This window comes from Grus americana, chromosome 5 (genome assembly GCF_028858705.1).
Source record: "Grus americana isolate bGruAme1 chromosome 5, bGruAme1.mat, whole genome shotgun sequence".
Lineage (NCBI taxonomy): Eukaryota > Metazoa > Chordata > Aves > Gruiformes > Gruidae > Grus > Grus americana.
In genome coordinates, this window is record NC_072856.1 from 520,816 (window position 1) to 537,051 (window position 16,236).

General features: G+C 52.3%; 1 protein-coding gene across 1 annotated transcript in view; it reads right to left on the reverse strand.

Moving 5' to 3' along the window:
- The window catches only part of IGHMBP2 (immunoglobulin mu DNA binding protein 2), a 43,901-nt gene that overhangs the window by 723 nt on the left and 26,942 nt on the right, over positions 1 to 16,236 (reverse strand). Inside the window, exons 9-14 of the mRNA XM_054826230.1 lie at positions 12,585 to 12,767; positions 8,415 to 8,533; positions 6,413 to 6,507; positions 5,912 to 6,035; positions 3,003 to 3,812; positions 2,151 to 2,335 (exon numbers count right to left, since the gene is read on the reverse strand). Of these exons, the coding sequence (XP_054682205.1) occupies positions 2,151 to 2,335; positions 3,003 to 3,812; positions 5,912 to 6,035; positions 6,413 to 6,507; positions 8,415 to 8,533; positions 12,585 to 12,767 (1,516 nt within the window). The remainder of the gene's footprint in view (positions 1 to 2,150; positions 2,336 to 3,002; positions 3,813 to 5,911; positions 6,036 to 6,412; positions 6,508 to 8,414; positions 8,534 to 12,584; positions 12,768 to 16,236) is intronic.

The window sequence follows — 16,236 nt, forward strand, 5'->3', positions numbered from 1 at the left end:
TTTAGCGCGCTCATTCCAAAACTTTAAACATCTGGGGGAAACTCACACTCGTCATGTGAACAGCTGGATCTCTTACAGCTCTCACAGGAGAGCTAGAAATAAAACTGAGCTCCCAATTCCTAATGTTTTCTGCCAATACAGCATGACTTGGGGGGAAAAGGAGTGAAACAGGAAAGGTGACTTGGGAAATAAGGAGAGACCTTTCCAGCCACATCTCTGCCTCTTTAGCGTAATTAGATCTGCCTCCTGCACTGGAATAAAAGCAAGCTTCATAATGCTAATTCTGTGCAGGCAAACCTTTTCCAAAACCAGTCTGCGCTGAAGCCCAGGCTGTGTTTAGAGGGCATTAAGCCAAGTTTAACACTATCTTGAATCATTTCCACCAGGTCTAAATGAAAGATCCTAAAAGTTTACCGCGTCTGCCTGGTCCATCCCAACGTCATTTGATGTTTTCACGAACGCAAGCCGATCCGAGGATCCTGCCTGTTCTTGCAGTGCCGTGCCAAGCCTTCCCATCCCCGCTAGCCCTGCTGGAGCAGGTTGCCAATGGCCAGGAATAGCTGCGCACAGCACCTGGCACACGGCTCCCAGCCAGGACTGGGATTTCTGAGCCCGGTCTAAACCAGCCATAACTAACAGACCCTCCCGACCAACTTTAAAACGGGCACTAACTCCCGTGTCAGCAGGTGCTGAGCGCCATCGCCCAGCGGGGTTCAGCAGCTGGGGGCTGCTAAGGGGGAACGTGAGCTCTTCCTGAACGGGGACCTTCCCTACGCAGAGGCTCCAGCCCCTCTGAGGGGTACGTGCTGCCCCTCTTAGGGCCAGGCAGGGGTAGGAGGTCCCAGGCTATTCCACCACGTCTGGAGAAAGGGTTCAACTTTAAAGAGCAAGAAAAACTTGTTGACGTGGATTTTATCCTTCTGATTTGTTTCTCATTGGAGTTCTCATTACAATTCAGCAGGGAGAGGTGATTCTGCAGGAAATAAATTTATATCCCAACTGGATTGTGAATGACCATAAATACAACTATTCTTTGCCATGGAAACAGATAATACTTGACAAGGGGAAAATCTATGCTGAGGATTTATAGGTCAGCTCGCTAAACACTGCTAAGCTCTGGGAGGCTCCGCGCGGCACAGCGCTATGGCTGGGCGATGCAGGATGAGGGACGATGGGCACAGAACGCTGCAGCTAAATGGAAAATCGTCACTTCTCAGCCCGCGTACTCATCACAGCCACCACCCAGCCAGGTCAGCTCTGCCCGCAGGACTCAAACCCTGAGGCCAGCTCTCCATGAAGCATCACGCTGCCAACCCTGGAGGCTTAAACTCACCTGCCTGCCTCTGCACCCGATCAGGCTGATGAAGCTTGACACAGTTTAACCTTCGTTTCCTTCCTTCCCAGATCTGGGGAGGACAGGGCTGCTGAGCAGCTACAGAACAGCAGCAAGGGAGAAGCTGTGGGTTCAGCGGCCACCACACTACCAATCCCAGGGAGGTGCAGGACGTTACAGCGCTGCTGAGGTGCCTGCTCAAGAGTCCTCCAGTGCAAGAAAGCAGAGCGGATTTGGCTGAGGGACGGCCGACACTCAGGTAGGGATGGGAGCTAAAGCTGAGGCTGCATAGGGTGGAGCATCTCAGCTCCGAGCCACGCAAGGCATGTAAGGAAATGCCCAGCTGCCAGCCAGGCATGCAGCACTGCTCCATGCAGGATCAAGCCTCGACCTGTCCCCTGGCTGCAGAGGGAATCTGCAGAGAGCTGGGAATCGAGTGTCCAGGCTCCCTCAAGTCACTGCCTTAAGCCCAAGCCTCTTCACTTCTCCTCTCTGCCTTGCTTTGTCTGCACGACCCAGGAGTTTAAACGCCAGAGAATGGAAAAAAAGGGCACAAAGGCAGGCGGGAAAAGAAAAAGCTCTCAGGAGGAGGCGTGCAGAGCCCACGTGTTAACGCCTGGCAGCCCTTTCTACCTGCAGCTTGAGCAAAAGCTCTGACAGAGAGGGTTCTGCTTTAAACTCCTTGCAAGGAAATCCTGCCTGGGGAGCTCGATAGGGAAAATTCCCACGTTAAACCCACGCTGCTTGGCACATCCTACTCCTCTGCAGCCCCCTGAGTGCTCAAACCCCTGGGCAGGCTGCCCAGCCCCACGAGTACCTCTGGGATGTGATGGCTGAGGCAGTACTGCCTGTTGCAGTGGAGGCAAAGCTGTCCCAGGGTTCTAATGCTGGCTTTGCAGCGAGGGAAGCCGCAGGTGTTGTCAGCTTTAATGGCAGCAGAAATCAGAGCGTCGATATCTTCTTCTGCCGCCTTGCCTGCTCCGCTCTTAACTGCTGGCTTTCCTGAGGAGAAGACAGGGGAAGAGACCCGGCCATTTAACCGCTTGAGAACAAACCCGAGCAGCACGGGGCTGGGCAGTTACTGTTCACAGCGACTGGGATTTCAGCCCCCATGAGACCCATCATGCCAGTAAACCCTGGCCTGAGTTCAAAGGCGCCAGTTAGGAGCTCAAGCCCCCACCTGCAGCGTGCCTGGGTGCCTCCCTCTGCTAAAAGGGGGCTGGGGAAGAGGAAAGGACCATGTCTGGCAGGGAAGACGGCAGCTCCTGGCTCTGTTTTCCCCTGCCTCTGCGTCTAGGAGGTGGCCACGTCCTTCGGTGTGGGCCAGGTACTCCTCTTTGTTCCTCTTCTTACACTTGGGAGCCTCCAATCTAACTCCCGAGCCTCTCTTCCTGGGAAAGGGTCCCCAGTGTTTTTCTTTCAACTTAAGAAATGTGCCTCCAGGCATCCACAACCCCTCTCCCCAGATGCTGCAGCCAACTGATGCACGCTCCTGCCAGTTCTCACGTCTCTGCAGTGACAAGCATCAGAGAGCTTCCCAAGAGCCACATCCCGTGCTCCGTGCATGCAGACAAATCCCAAGGCCTGGAGGCAAAACCACTGGGATTAAATAGCACAGTCCATTCAAGGAAGACCATTAATTGTACTGGTTATGACGACAGTGACCTACCTTTGGCTTCGCTTTTGTCTTTTTTCCTGCTGCTGCCCTGAGGGCCGGCACTGGCCTCCTCCCGTCTGGCTTTCTCCCTCTGAACTCTCTCCAGGTGCAGGGTTTTCAGGTCCACTTTCCCTGAGCCCTTGCTGCTTCCTCCTGGCTCAGCAGGGACAGGAGTTTCCCTGCTGGGACGTTGCGGCTGAGGAAGGGGGAGCTCCTTGCTAGGGGGGGCGGCTGCGGGTAGCGAAGGCTCGGCAGGCTCTTTCTTGCGAACGCTGATGTACCGGTTCCTCCCTTCCCCGGTGCTCACGTGCTGCAGCCCGTGCTCCTCCGCCATTAGGTGAACCAGCATCCGATCGTGAGAACTGAGGGACGGGGGGAAATCCAACTGCAGCTCGCTGCTCTCCAGGAAGGCCACCAGCATGGCCTTGAATCTGTCGGCACCGTCTTTTGTCCCCGGGCTCTGTCCCCCAGGTCCGCTTGTGTTTGGGGAGAAACACGCTCCTGGCTTCGGACACGCTGGTTTGGTCGCTGCTGCTTTGAGTTTCCTCCCCGGAGGCAGCTGCGGTTTGGGGCCAGGTGCTGCGGGGAGCTTTGCACCTTGTCGCTCGCTGCGGCCTTCCTGCGTGTAGTTTTCAGGCACGAGGTTGTCGAGGTACTCGAAGGCTGTGTGCACCTCCCCGTGCTGGCTGAAATAATCCACCAGCCGCTTCAGAAAGGCTTGGTTGCTGACGGTGCGGGTGTCGCAGATGACAGCCACGTGGCGCCGGGCACGGGTCACCGCTACGTTTATCCGCCGGTCTTCTGCAAGAAAGCCCACCTCACCTGTGAGAAAGAAAGCAAGGGGCTCAGGACTGGCAGTGGGCACAGCGGTGGCTCCAGGTCTAGGTTTGGCCCAAATGACTGAAGGGTTGCTTGGCTGAAGGGTGGGAGTCAGCGTTTACTGGGCTCCGGTCCCTGACTCACGCTGTTACCTTCATCTTTCACCACCCCCAAGCCAGAGCTAGGGCTCCCCACATCGAGAGGAGGACGGATGGCACGTGGAGAGGAGAAATATTTTCCTGGGTGGCTCACGACACAAGATTGGGCTGGGACCTGGGAGCAAACGCAATACGGAGCAACGTGGAAAAGGCTCGCGTTGCGACAGAAGAGGAACTGCAGGTAAAGAAATACACCCTGCCCTGTACAACTCCCCCCGCCTGCCCCCAAACTCTTGCTGGGTTTAAAGTGACAGCGATTTGGGCTACTCTGCAAGGTTTGCTTCTGCTCTCTGGCTATTTTCTCAAAGAAAAGCAGTAAGAGCTAGCAAATGCCAAGATGACTCAGTGAGGATCAGCTAGCAAGAAGAGTAGCGTGGGCGGCTCTTGAGTTTCCAGCTCCTGGGGATAAAGAGGAGGCCAGTCGGGAAGAAATTAATGTCTCTGCCGGTGCGGTGACCAGCCTGGCTCTGTGTCTGCCTTGCCTTGCTGTGGCTGAGCAGTCTAGTTTGTGCTGCCTTTGAGGAACAGGGTGCGGGCGATCCCCTCTCCGTGCTCTGCAGCTTAGAGAATGATTGCCACTTTCTCTGATGTGGTTTTGCCTGACTGCAGGGGCAACTCCAATTCCTCTGATCTGGCAAGAGGGTTTCCTGCTGGATTGGGAATGGCTGCAGAGGGACAGGCACTGCTGGTCAAGGTCCCTGGCTTCCTCTGAGCTAGAAATGCAGCTGCAAAACGGGTACAGATTGCTCCCAAGAGTCTGAGAGCCCTAACAACATCTCTTGTGCCCCACGCAGACCAGAGCTGTGCCCAGACGCCGTGGGAAGCTGCCTCGTGCCCCCCGGAAAGCGAGCGACTCATGCACCGTGCCTGAGCTCTGGCTGCTAGCTGTGCACGGGAAGGGGGCCGGGGGATGCACGCCTTACGGAGGACACCAGCTCCCACCGAGCAAAGGCGAGGTGAGTCACTCATGAATAAGGACTATTCTTAGTCCTGTCCCCCACCTCCATTCTCCCCCAGTGCTGCTTTTCTTGCTCTAGGCTTTCTTAAAAAAAAAAAAAAAAAAAAAAAAAAAAAAAAAAAAGCCTCCTCCTTCCACGCATCCTTTCCCCTTTTTTCCCCTTCCAGACATCAGCACTCCCAGCACATACACAGCGTCTCACCGTCAGCAGCGCTAGCAGCAAAGGCAATGCAGCAAGGGACGTGTCTCACCGCGGGTTTGAGAAGGGCAGTGATCCATGCGCAGCAGAGAGGTGGTTCGCAGAGTGGTCCCACTCGTGCCCTCTGCTTGAGCTGGCTGCTACAAAACCCTTCAGCACGGGCCGATGGCTCTGCTGAAGGAGCCTCACGGCTCCAGGGCAGCAGCTTTTTTCCAGCTATTAACTTTCGCTGCAGCTGCTGATAGGAAAGAACTCAATTTTCCGCTCTAGATTTTGCTCCCAAAAGAAGCATTTTCTGTGCATGACTTGTCATGCCAGTTCCTGATTGCTTTCTTTGGGGAAGTGACCCAAAATAGGCTCCAAACTCAGGAAATAAGCCCCCCCAGACTTCCACCTTTCGCGGGAAGTGCTTGGCTTTCAGTAAATGTGGTGCTAACGTGACACGTGCCATTCTTAGGACCCCGGTTTAAATAATTTCTGAGCCCTCAATAGCCAGGGAACCCTCAAACTAAGCAGTCCTGGCTTCCTTTATACCTGCTGCCTTGCGTCAGAGCCTTCCTCTGCAACCATGACAGCAAATATATTTGCTCATTTAAAAAGGAAAAAAAAAAAGGCCGAAAAAGAAGGCTCTTGCCAGTTAATTCATTCAGAGCAAAGTGCTAGAGGCTGTCAGAACTGCAATTAAACCACAGCCCTTGGCAGCATGACGAACGACCTTGGAGGACTCGCACGGTTCCCATTTCTTCCCCGTTCTCCAGGGAGTAACTCTCCAGCAGCGAACTCTCACCTTTCCTGTTGGATCTCACAAATGACAGGATCACCGCCTCTTTCTCTCTTCCTTGGAAACCATCAACTGATTTAATTTCCAGTTCTGGGTACCTGTGGCAAAGGTGCTCTCTTAGCATGTCCACCTGAAAAACAAGCAATAGATACCTTTTAAAGAAAAGCGCAAGGTGAAAAGGATGAAAGCGGCACTGTTTTGGTAAAGTCCCTTCCTCTCAAACCCACAAGGATGAGCGCTCACATCCCCTGAAGGTCAAGCCCTGAGGCTGGGAGCGGAAAATACCCATCTAACATCTCTTCCCTCCATGGCCTCAAGCTGCTTCAATGTGGGGAAGTTGGCCACAAATGCTGATTATACAATATGGCTCTGCTGGCTTCCACCTTCATCTCTCTGAGGACGTTCTGGTATCACTCCTGAAGATGTCAAGGTTCGGATCCACCTCTGTGCATTTGCTCTGCGTGCATGCGGGAAGAGAGAGGAGGTGCCAGGAGAGGGTCATCTCACCTGGAGGTTGTAGGGGGCTACGACAGCGATGTCTTGAGCCTTCACACCAGCTTCCACCAAGGCTTGGATGTGCAAACCAGCCAGCTCCACCTCCCCTAGGGCAGAGAGCAGAAGGGGCAGTGATGGGACAGAACTTGGCTTTCTCTGGCATTCCCATATCAATCCAAGAGATCGATGACAACCCAGGCAACAGATTACTCTGCAACTGAAAAAAACCTTCACCCTTCCTTTCTATTCTGCTTTTTCAAGGCCCCCATTTCCAAACCCCCATGACCAAATAAGCAAGCCTCACGCTCAGATCCGTGCGCTCAGACCTTCCGGAGACTGCAGGCAGCCTGCCACAAACTACTGGCTATTCGGGATGGCGGCTGGCTCACAGAGATCTAATGAGGACAAGTTAAATACGAATGTGAACTATTTCTCTGGTCTGTTGGCTGGACTAACTTTCCCCTCTGTTTTCCAGCAAAACACAGGTATAAAAACCCAGAATCTGTGGTAGGCTGCTCCAAAAGGCTGCCTCCCAAATTATGGGAGATGTGCACTTAACTCAGGGATTTTGAGTAGGGGATTATCTCGGACAAGTCTTTCTGGCTCTCCATTTGGGGACAAGAGCCTTTCTCTGTTCAGCAGGGCCACAGGGACTGGTGTGTAGAAAAACAAGAGCCACGTAAATGCTGGTGGGTTTTCAAACAAAAGAAGGCAAAAGATATTTAAACTGGTAAAAACTGTCCTTGTATTTTATGGTCTGTTTTCCCTGCCTTGCCAGAGAGGGACTTGAAGCCTCAGAAATCTGTTGCTGGCATGAGATCTGCACTGGTGAGCAGAGAGGAAAACAAATGAATCCCTGAAGCAGGCGGCCACGTTGGCAAATAAGCTCTTTGGCCACGTGAGAGCGAAGGGCTAGAAAAGCCTGTGGCTTGGCCACCGGGAAAAGTGCAGGCAGCAGGCAGGCAGGCAGGGGCGGCTGCAGGTGAGGTGGCAGGGCGCAGGTATTGCACACGGAGATCGGTCCCCTCTGGGCACTGCAGTGCCAATCTGGGCAGGGAATTTACAATCTAGGGGAAGATTTTGTCCTGAAGGGAAAAACCTCACCTTCCCCAAAGCCAAGGCTCACTGTGCCCTCCCAGCAATCCTTTTGCTGACGCTTTCTGGGCTAACAGCTCTCCCTAACGCTTTGAGCAGAGCAATCTCCATAACAGGGCTGGGATTTGTGGCTTGTCAGACGAAGCACCGGATTTTGGACAGCCCATATGCCACATGTCCTGGCAAAGGTCCTCTTGAGCCTCCTACGAGCCAGCTAGCAGGTGTGCAGGTGCCACACTCAATCTGGAGGAGCACGAGCAGCATCCTTCAACAGCAAATCACCACCACCTGCCCTGCTGTGGAAGCGAGGACAGAAAGGAGACCATCACCATTTTCTGAGTTCTCCCACTTTATTAGAATGGCTATGGCGCGTGACTTTATATTCAATCTCCGTAATGAAATCTATTTTTTAAGTCAAAAACCAGTAGGAAACTCAATGTCTTAAGAAAATTCATGGAGAAGAGCCACACAGGACTTCATGAAAGGAGCAGAGGACTGGGAGGCAATTCTGAGCCACGTCTACAGCCTCTCTAAAGCAGGCTTGCGCTCTGTCTGGTATTATTTGTACTGTCAACTCGGGAAAAGCATCTGTCACAGGGATCCTCCACACTGTCCTCGTCCACAGCATGGAGAGATGTCTCTGCAAGGGACCAAGGCAGCCAGTGTGGCCACCCACAAGCTGCACACTGTCATCACGGCCCTGTGGCCGCTCCGCTCCAGCTCAGAGCCCTCTGGGCTTGAGGATTTAGAGAGGAAATGATCTCTCAAGTAGACACAGCTCGCTGGGGAACCCACCTTCCCCCTGCTACCAGCGGACATCTCTGGGACGCGGCTCAGCTGGCGCAGTGGCCAAGCCCACGGGAGGCTGAGGACTTCCGACAATCAATTCTGGCCAAGAAATTTTTCCGAACAACAGTACCTGGATTCCCCTTAGACTGTTCATCTTCCACTTCCAGCTCAAACAGGCCACAGCCAGCAGTGTCTATAAGCAATAAGGGAATCGCGGTCTCTTCTGTAGAGGTGACACCCGGCAGGTCCCTGTACAAGGTGTTTGGGAAAGGGACAGTTAACAACACCGAAATTACGCCAAACGGATGAGCAGTTGAGTTGTTGCTTACTCCTCCCAACAACGCCGCAAGGACAGAGGGAAAACAAAGCTGGCTATTGCTTCCGAGGGACAAGGCGACAGGCCGACAGCAGGAAGGTTGGCTCTGGACAGGGGGAAGAATGGCAGAAACTGAGAACTGAGGTTCCCCCCTTTCTGCTCCACCAAGCTTTGGTCCTCTGTGCATCTGCAGTGATGCTACTGAAGAGCACGTCACGGGGAGCAGTAACTCAGGGCCCTGTAGCTCTGGCGGGGGCCTCCGGCTTTCAGCTCCGGCTTCTGGGGTTCAGCACCAGGATGGCAGCCACAACCAGCGGCACAGCAAGTCCCGAGAGGCCCGGGGGAGTTTGGCAACGCCAGAAAGCTGTAGCTGAAAAGCCATTATTGCTCTGCACCATGGGATTGCCACTTAAACGCTCTCCCAAAAGGCAAACGAAGAGCTGAGGGCCCCGGAGAGGCCCAGAGGGGCCAGCCAGCAGTGCTGGGAGCTTTCTCACCAGCTATGCTACGCAGCCCAGGTACTGCCAGGCAAGGGTACGGTGTGAGGGTGTTAGTGTCTCGCTTAAACGGTCTCAAGCAGGAAGGATATGCAGACCCAGGGAGAAGTGGGAGCTGCTTTCTGTTTTTTACGGTGTTGAGAGGGAGGAGTGCCTGAAGGATTACCAGAGATTTGACAGCAGTGCTGTCGGGCAAGAGAAGAAAGCGCAGCACAAGGAATCACAGAGGAATTGGGGTTTCACGTCATTTCTACATCTAAAGCTGCTGCATTAAAAAAAAAAAATAAATTAATAAACCATATTTTAATACCCAGGGAAGTTGCTAGCTGAATCCACAGCCTAGGAAGAGGATGGGCGATAGAGGGCAGGAACGGAAAGCCTGGAGGTGGCAGGAGAGCTCTGAAACAGCGACGTGTTGCTGTACATCTGTGCTGGGCTTGGCTGGGGTAGAGTTAATTTTCTTCAGAGTAGCTGGTGTGGGGCTGGGTTTTGGGTTTGTGCTGAAAACAGCGCTGATAACGCAGGGGTGTTACTGTTCCTGCTGAGCAGTGCTTACACAGAGCCAAGGGCTTTCTACTCCTCGCACCCCCCACCAGCGAGTAGCTGGGGGTGCACAGGGAGCCGGGGGGGGGGCACAGCCGGGACAGCTGACCCCAATGACCAAAGAGATATTCCGTACCATACGACGTCATGCTCAGCATGTACAGGTGGGGGAAGAGGAAGGAAGGGGGGGATGTTCAGAGTGATGGCGTTTGTCTTCCCAAGTCACCATTACACGTGACGGAGCCCTGCTTTCCTGGGGATGGCTGAACATTGGGAAGGTTTTGCTCCCTTGGAAATACTCTGCCCCTGAAAAGATACTGCAGAAAACCAAAGACTCCTTTTTTTAGGGAAAAGATGGTGCTGCAGGAATCTCTAACATATCACAGACCAAGCGTTCCCGAGCGCCTCCGACGTCAGAACAAAAGTCGGTACGGAAATGTGAAGTCGTTTGGACAGAACTGCACTTCTTCCAAGGACCAGTCTTTGTGCTTCAGGTAAAGGGGGTGAGACTTGCATCAACAGCGCTGCCCAGGGAAAGGCCATGGCGGGCGTGCAGCCGTGCTGTCAGACGTTGGGTGGGGATTGTACCCTGGGGAGTCGTTCTGAAGAAAGGCCACAGGTATCAGGCTTTACAAGTTCAGCTGCACCAAAAACTCCCTGTCACAATTTGTAGCACGAGGTGTTTGTGCCTTGACCTCCTCCAGCTGTACGTTTCAAGACTGGCACACGGTTTTTCACGCTTCACCTCTCCAAACGGCACCGAGACCGTTGTAAATTCAAGGCTAGAGTTGAGTCGCGTGGGCTGGCTTTGCCAATGCCAGAGGTGTGGCGGGTGCTACGGTCTGGATCACTCCAGGCAGCTCTTTCTTCAAAGAAGACATCAGAACACTTTCAGCAGAAACGGAGAACCCCCTCCTCGCTCTGTGCTGTGGGACTCTTCAGATTTGTCACCCACCAGCCCTTAGGAAGGAGGTAACAAAAAGCTGCAGACCCAGAGTTTGTCAAATGCCCAGGCTTTGGCCGCTTTCCAGTGCGAGCAGGTAACTCCTGCGGGCACTCGCCAGCCTCCTGCTTCCCTGGGGTGCTTCTGCCTGTACGAGAGCTTTTCCTACAGCTATCAGAGACCAAAGCTAACTTACTTCTTGCGCAGGTAAGGGATTAAGCAAATCATTTGGCCTAAGCCAACAAAAGACATGGGATGCTCACAAACAGCACGAAGGAATTTGTACTAGCAGCCTAAACATGAGAAGATCCCGGTCCGACATCAAGCCCCTGCATTACCTGGTCTTCTGCAGACGCACAGGAACTTTACATGGTCCAGTGCCTGAACTGAGGATTGCCGTACTCATGCGATATGTCAGGAGGGCTGTGGACTGGCAGATTTGATTACGGGTTTAGACACCAGTGTCTGCAGGAAAAGGCCCAGAGCAGGGGACTAAGCTGCCCTGTGGACTGGAAAGAGAAACATTCGCTCCTTCATCAGCTAGAAAAATAAACCAGCTCACCAGAATAACACAGTCGCCTAATTTCAACTTTTCAATTGATTTCCTTTTTAAATGGTTTCAAACCATTTTTGCCTGGGGTTCTTCACTAGTTGCTATTTTTAATTTGCAAAGTTAAATGGGAAGAAAAACATGGCAAGGAACAAGAACAATCAAGAAGAGGCGTTTGCACAGCACCGATCCGGGAATTAGATCCGTACAGCTAAAACATTGCTGAATGAGTCCCGTCCATCTCAGCTGAGCTCCTGCTGGCACTGAGGAACCAGCCTTGCTGACTCCTGCCTCTAGAACCCACCGCACTCGCCCATAAAATTGCATCCATATACACAAACGTATATAAACCCAGATAGTCAGCATAGCTTCACTGCTGTAAGTTGAGCTGAAGCCTTGACAGCCCTGAAGCCTTAATTCAGAACATGCTGACCCAAGCAGAAATCCCCGGGCTGGCTGCAGCGGACATAGATGAGGGCGCCGGGGCTGCCTCCAACACACAGCTTGCTCTTCCCATCCAGGTAGCATTGTTCACACTGTTCACAAGTAAGATTATTTTGAAACAAGTAGGATAAAATGGCCTCTCCAGCTATCTCTGTCCAAAACTGGATCTATGATGAAATGGAGAGATTCTAGGGGAATTTTAATTTTTTCAACTCCTAAATATTTGCATTTAAACCAAGTATTTATAAAAATACAAGAGCACCACACAGAGAAGCACTGTGATATTTTATGCTTCTCCAAGTCCAACAAAGAGAATTAATGTTTTCCCATCCACCTCCCAGAACTGCACTGACTGCAATTTTAAAAAGCAGCAATTATTGACAGTCACAGTGTGTGTTGGCAAACAACTGCCTGTCCCAGGGCGCAATGGAAATGAAACGCTACTCACTTCCTTTAAATTACCAAAGAAAAGAGAAACTGCTGCAGACAAGGATCGGATCCGACGCCATCAGGCCTGCCTCGGGTGCTGTCCTGGCAGTAAAACTACCAAGCTGGAAAGGGAATCTTGCTTTCTGATCTTTCTGATGTCAATGTTGGGACCAAAGACGGGACACACACTGGCCCTCATAATTGCACAGACGTGCAGAAGCACAGTAAAAACTGGTGGCTGCTCCTACCCCCGAGGACAGCTTGTGAGAGAAACGCTGCTTGGGGTATGCCCGCTGCAGGGCAGGCCTTCGTATATTCTCACCAGGTGCAAGGGGATTTTATTTCATTGCTTACCATACCAAAGGAAGAAAGAGAAGGTAACTCTGCGTGGCTTCTCGTTACACAGGAAAAAGGACAACCCTCCCCCCCAGTTAATGTGTCAATGAAGTAAAGGATGAAACAGAAATGCTATTGCAGGGCCAGGAGGAATGGAAAACTTCGTCACAGGGAAGGGACAAACACTGCGTGCGATGGGATGACATCTCTGCTCATATACCAGTGAGAAGCAAGTCACTTACTTGAGCAAATGCTGGGCTACCGATGGGTGAGCAGTGAGCCGGCCGCTGTACATCTCCAAGGAAGCCCACTGCATGATGGCCTGGTGCATCCGGTACTGCACCGTCAGCATCTTCACAATCTTCTCCCCGTACCTCTCGATGAGACGCTCCATCAAGCTGAGCGAAAGGCCCTTGGCAGCAGCCCTGCATGGGAAAAGCGAGTCAAAGTGGAGTCTGGATGTGGATCCATGCTAACGGGGTTCAGTTGCAATGTGTTGGAGCACCTGCGATACCTTCTCTGGACCTTGCTAAGCACCCTTGTGTGGCTCTGCTGGGATGGCGTTACCTCCCTGCCCTTCCCACTCCGTTTCTCTCGGGTACTACGGGCGGTGGAAAGGGAGCAGGAGAAGGCTGCAGGGCTCGAGTGCTGTCAGCGTAAGCTCCCCAGCAGTGGGAAGACCCTCAGGGACAGACCTGTGCCTTGCATGGAGATCAGATCAACTTGAACACATCAGGGTGGAGAGATGCCTGCTTCCCTTTGCCGTAGGGCAACACCTAGGGGTGTTCCCGCTGTAATGCAAGAGATGCGAGTGGTGTCGGCTACCCCTGCCTGCAGCCGTCGCTTCTCAGATCCAGGTCTGCTCAGTGTGGTTGGAATAAGATGAAGGAGGATGCCCAACATCTCTGCTTGGGGAAACAGCTCCAGCACGAAACCCTCTTAACCTGTAAGCTCATCCCACCGACATCCTCAGTCACACTGCTCATAACAAGCTCAAGATACGGCATCTGTCAGGGTAACGATACGCTCACGTTACTGCAAGCTCAGCAACGGCATCAGAATCACCTAAAGCATTCGTACCAGAGCACGACCCCAAATGTTGAACCACTTGGTGTCAACACAGCCAGACCTTGCTAATGTTTTCTGGAGACACTTGCCACTCAAGCATCCTCATTAGTCCTTGGCCGCTCACCTCAGGCTAATGCATTTCAGCGCTTATTGCTTTATTAGCCATTAAGAAAACCAACACTCCATCACTTCTGGCAAAGGTCCTGTGCTTGTATCTGTGACACAAATTAATAATGCTTCTAATGAAACAAGCCTTTCAGGAGCCTAATTGCTTTCTCTTTGCCATACAGAAAGGGTTCGTTAGAAGCATCAACTAACGGTACCGTCTGAGGAAGAAGGACAAGAATTGCTGTACTTCGATTTTTGTATTTTGAGCATTTCAGAGCATAAAGAGTTTCTTCATACTGTGGGTCCCGCACCTTGCACAAGACTCCGGCTCCTGGTGAGGCGTTCTGGTCGCTACCAGAACACAATGAACAAGCACAATGATGATGAAATGGTGATAGAGAACAGCTCGGGAAAATTATTTCTGTCAGGGCTAAGGGGCACAGCACGCATCCAATTACCGCCGCGGGGAGCATTACATTACTACGTGGCACCACAGCGAGCGTCTTGTTTGCTGTACTGGCCGGCCCTGTCATGTTAACCACAGGGCATTTGGTAAATATTACAAGAGACTGCAAATTCATTAAAACTGCAGAAGAGGAAAATTGAGGGTAGATCTTTCCGAGAAGTCAAGTCTCATTAGCCCTCCTTCTTGCTAAATCACAGAATGCAGCACACGGGGGGGAAAAAAAGGGTCATAAACTCTGAACAGACGGAACTGCAGGACTTTGGAGACAGCGCTGCCTTTTCAAAGGTTGCTGTAACGTTAACGAGCATTGAACACCACACAGAGGTGCAGAAGCCAGGAGGAGGGTTGGCAGGTTTGCAATAAGGATATTGTGCTTTACACAGCAGAGGTTTCCAGCTGTGCCGCGTGTTTTGCCGCTGAGCACGAACCGCACTGAGGTTGGCCGTGAAGCCTGTACAGCTCCCCAGCCCCAGCGTTGCTGGTATGGCACAGAGGTAGAATATCCGAATCGCACAATCGTTCAGGTTGGAAAGGACCCTTAAGATCATCAAGTCCAACCATTAACCCAGCACTGCCAAGGCCACGCACCACATCTCAGGAACAGCCCTGCGTGACCAGGGAATGGGGGGTCAGAGCCACCTCTTAGGCACTCCTTGCCTGGAGCAGGACTACTGTCACCGAGATAAAACCGTTTCTGGTTCCCTCCACCCGCCGTCTCCTGACAGGCTAATGGAAAGCTGGGTACGTGCTGGGTCACCCATAGGTGCTCTGGCTCTCAGGGCCAAGAGGGCACCATGAGGCTTCAATCACCCTGAGCAGCCTCACCTGGGACCCGGACCCTCTGCCATGGGCCCCATTTAAGCTCAGCACTGGCCCCTCAGTCCCTGCCCCAGTTATGTCCCAGCTCTGTCTCCTGGATGGAGAGAGCTATGGACCTTGGATCTCTGTTGCAGGCCACGGTGACCCTGTCTTTAGCTGTATCTTCTGGACGGATCCCGGACCCACATCATGGCTTTGTTTCCAGCCCACCTCCTGGTGAGACCCCCCAGGATGGACCCTAGACCAGGTCCATAGCTTGCTGGAGCTGCTGGTGGACCCCATCACCAGCCCTCGGCACTGCTCGCTGCGCTCAGGCCCCACGGGACTGCGTCCTCTTCATGATGGTCTTTGCTGCTGCTGTGTAAGTCACATCAGGTAATGCCGGGGAGAAGCAAGGGATACCGAAAGCAGATGCTCTCAGAGTCTTAAAGGGATGCAGCAGGCTTAGCAGCCTTACCCACCAAAGGTTCCTCCCTTTGCTTTTGTCCTTCACTCCCTTCCCTGGGCTCACAAGTTCCTGCACATCTAAGAGCAAGCTTGAAACTGATTTCAGGCAGAATTGGCAGGAAAACCCTGGTGTTTTTTAACAACAAATATTCTGAAGTGTTTCTTGTAATGATATACAATAAAGCATGGGGGAGGCATTAAACCTCCCAGCACGCCTTAGAAATAGTGCTCTTCTATACGCTAACAGCACAGTTTCCACCGCAGGGATCTACATGAGGTTATATGTTGAATTAATAATGAGGATATTAAACTGCTTGCAAATATTTCACCTGTTAATAAATTTCCTATTATTTTACTGCTCAATTAATTCCTACAATGGTTGATTTCTATGCCAACAAAATCATAAGAGCACTGAGCAAAAGTTTTTTTTTAAGAATCAATTGCTTTAGGGAAATTAAATTGGGATAGGAGGTTGGACGGACAGAATCACGCATCTGATGCTCCAGGGTACCTACTTTAATGTACCTAAAGTAAAGCTAGGAAAGCTAAAATTACTGAAACAAGCCCACAGCAGCCAGCACTTGCTGCTAACCTGGTTTCAGCTTGCTGCACATGCAGGAAAAGGCTGTACTTTGCTCGAACGCACCTTCCCGGGGAGGGAGGGGGGTACCAGGATGGGTCCCAATGAGGGAAGGTGAGGCCTTGCGGCTCTTCACAGCTAAGGCTTCCTCCTCCAGCTCGCGGAAGAGATGCCACCCATTAGCGGTGATAGCTGTAGCCAAGTGGAACCAGATGTTTCAGAGGCTTTTGTGCCCACTGTGGTGTGAAATATCCTTTGTGGGCTGGGTGTGAGGAGTCACCCTGCCATATAGACGTCAAGAGTGATCATTACTAGGGGGAACAAAAGGGAAGTGTTTCCCACGGAGGGACAGAGCTGTGCCCTCACCATGCTGTATCTTTTCTTACTCATCCTCTGGATAGGCAGA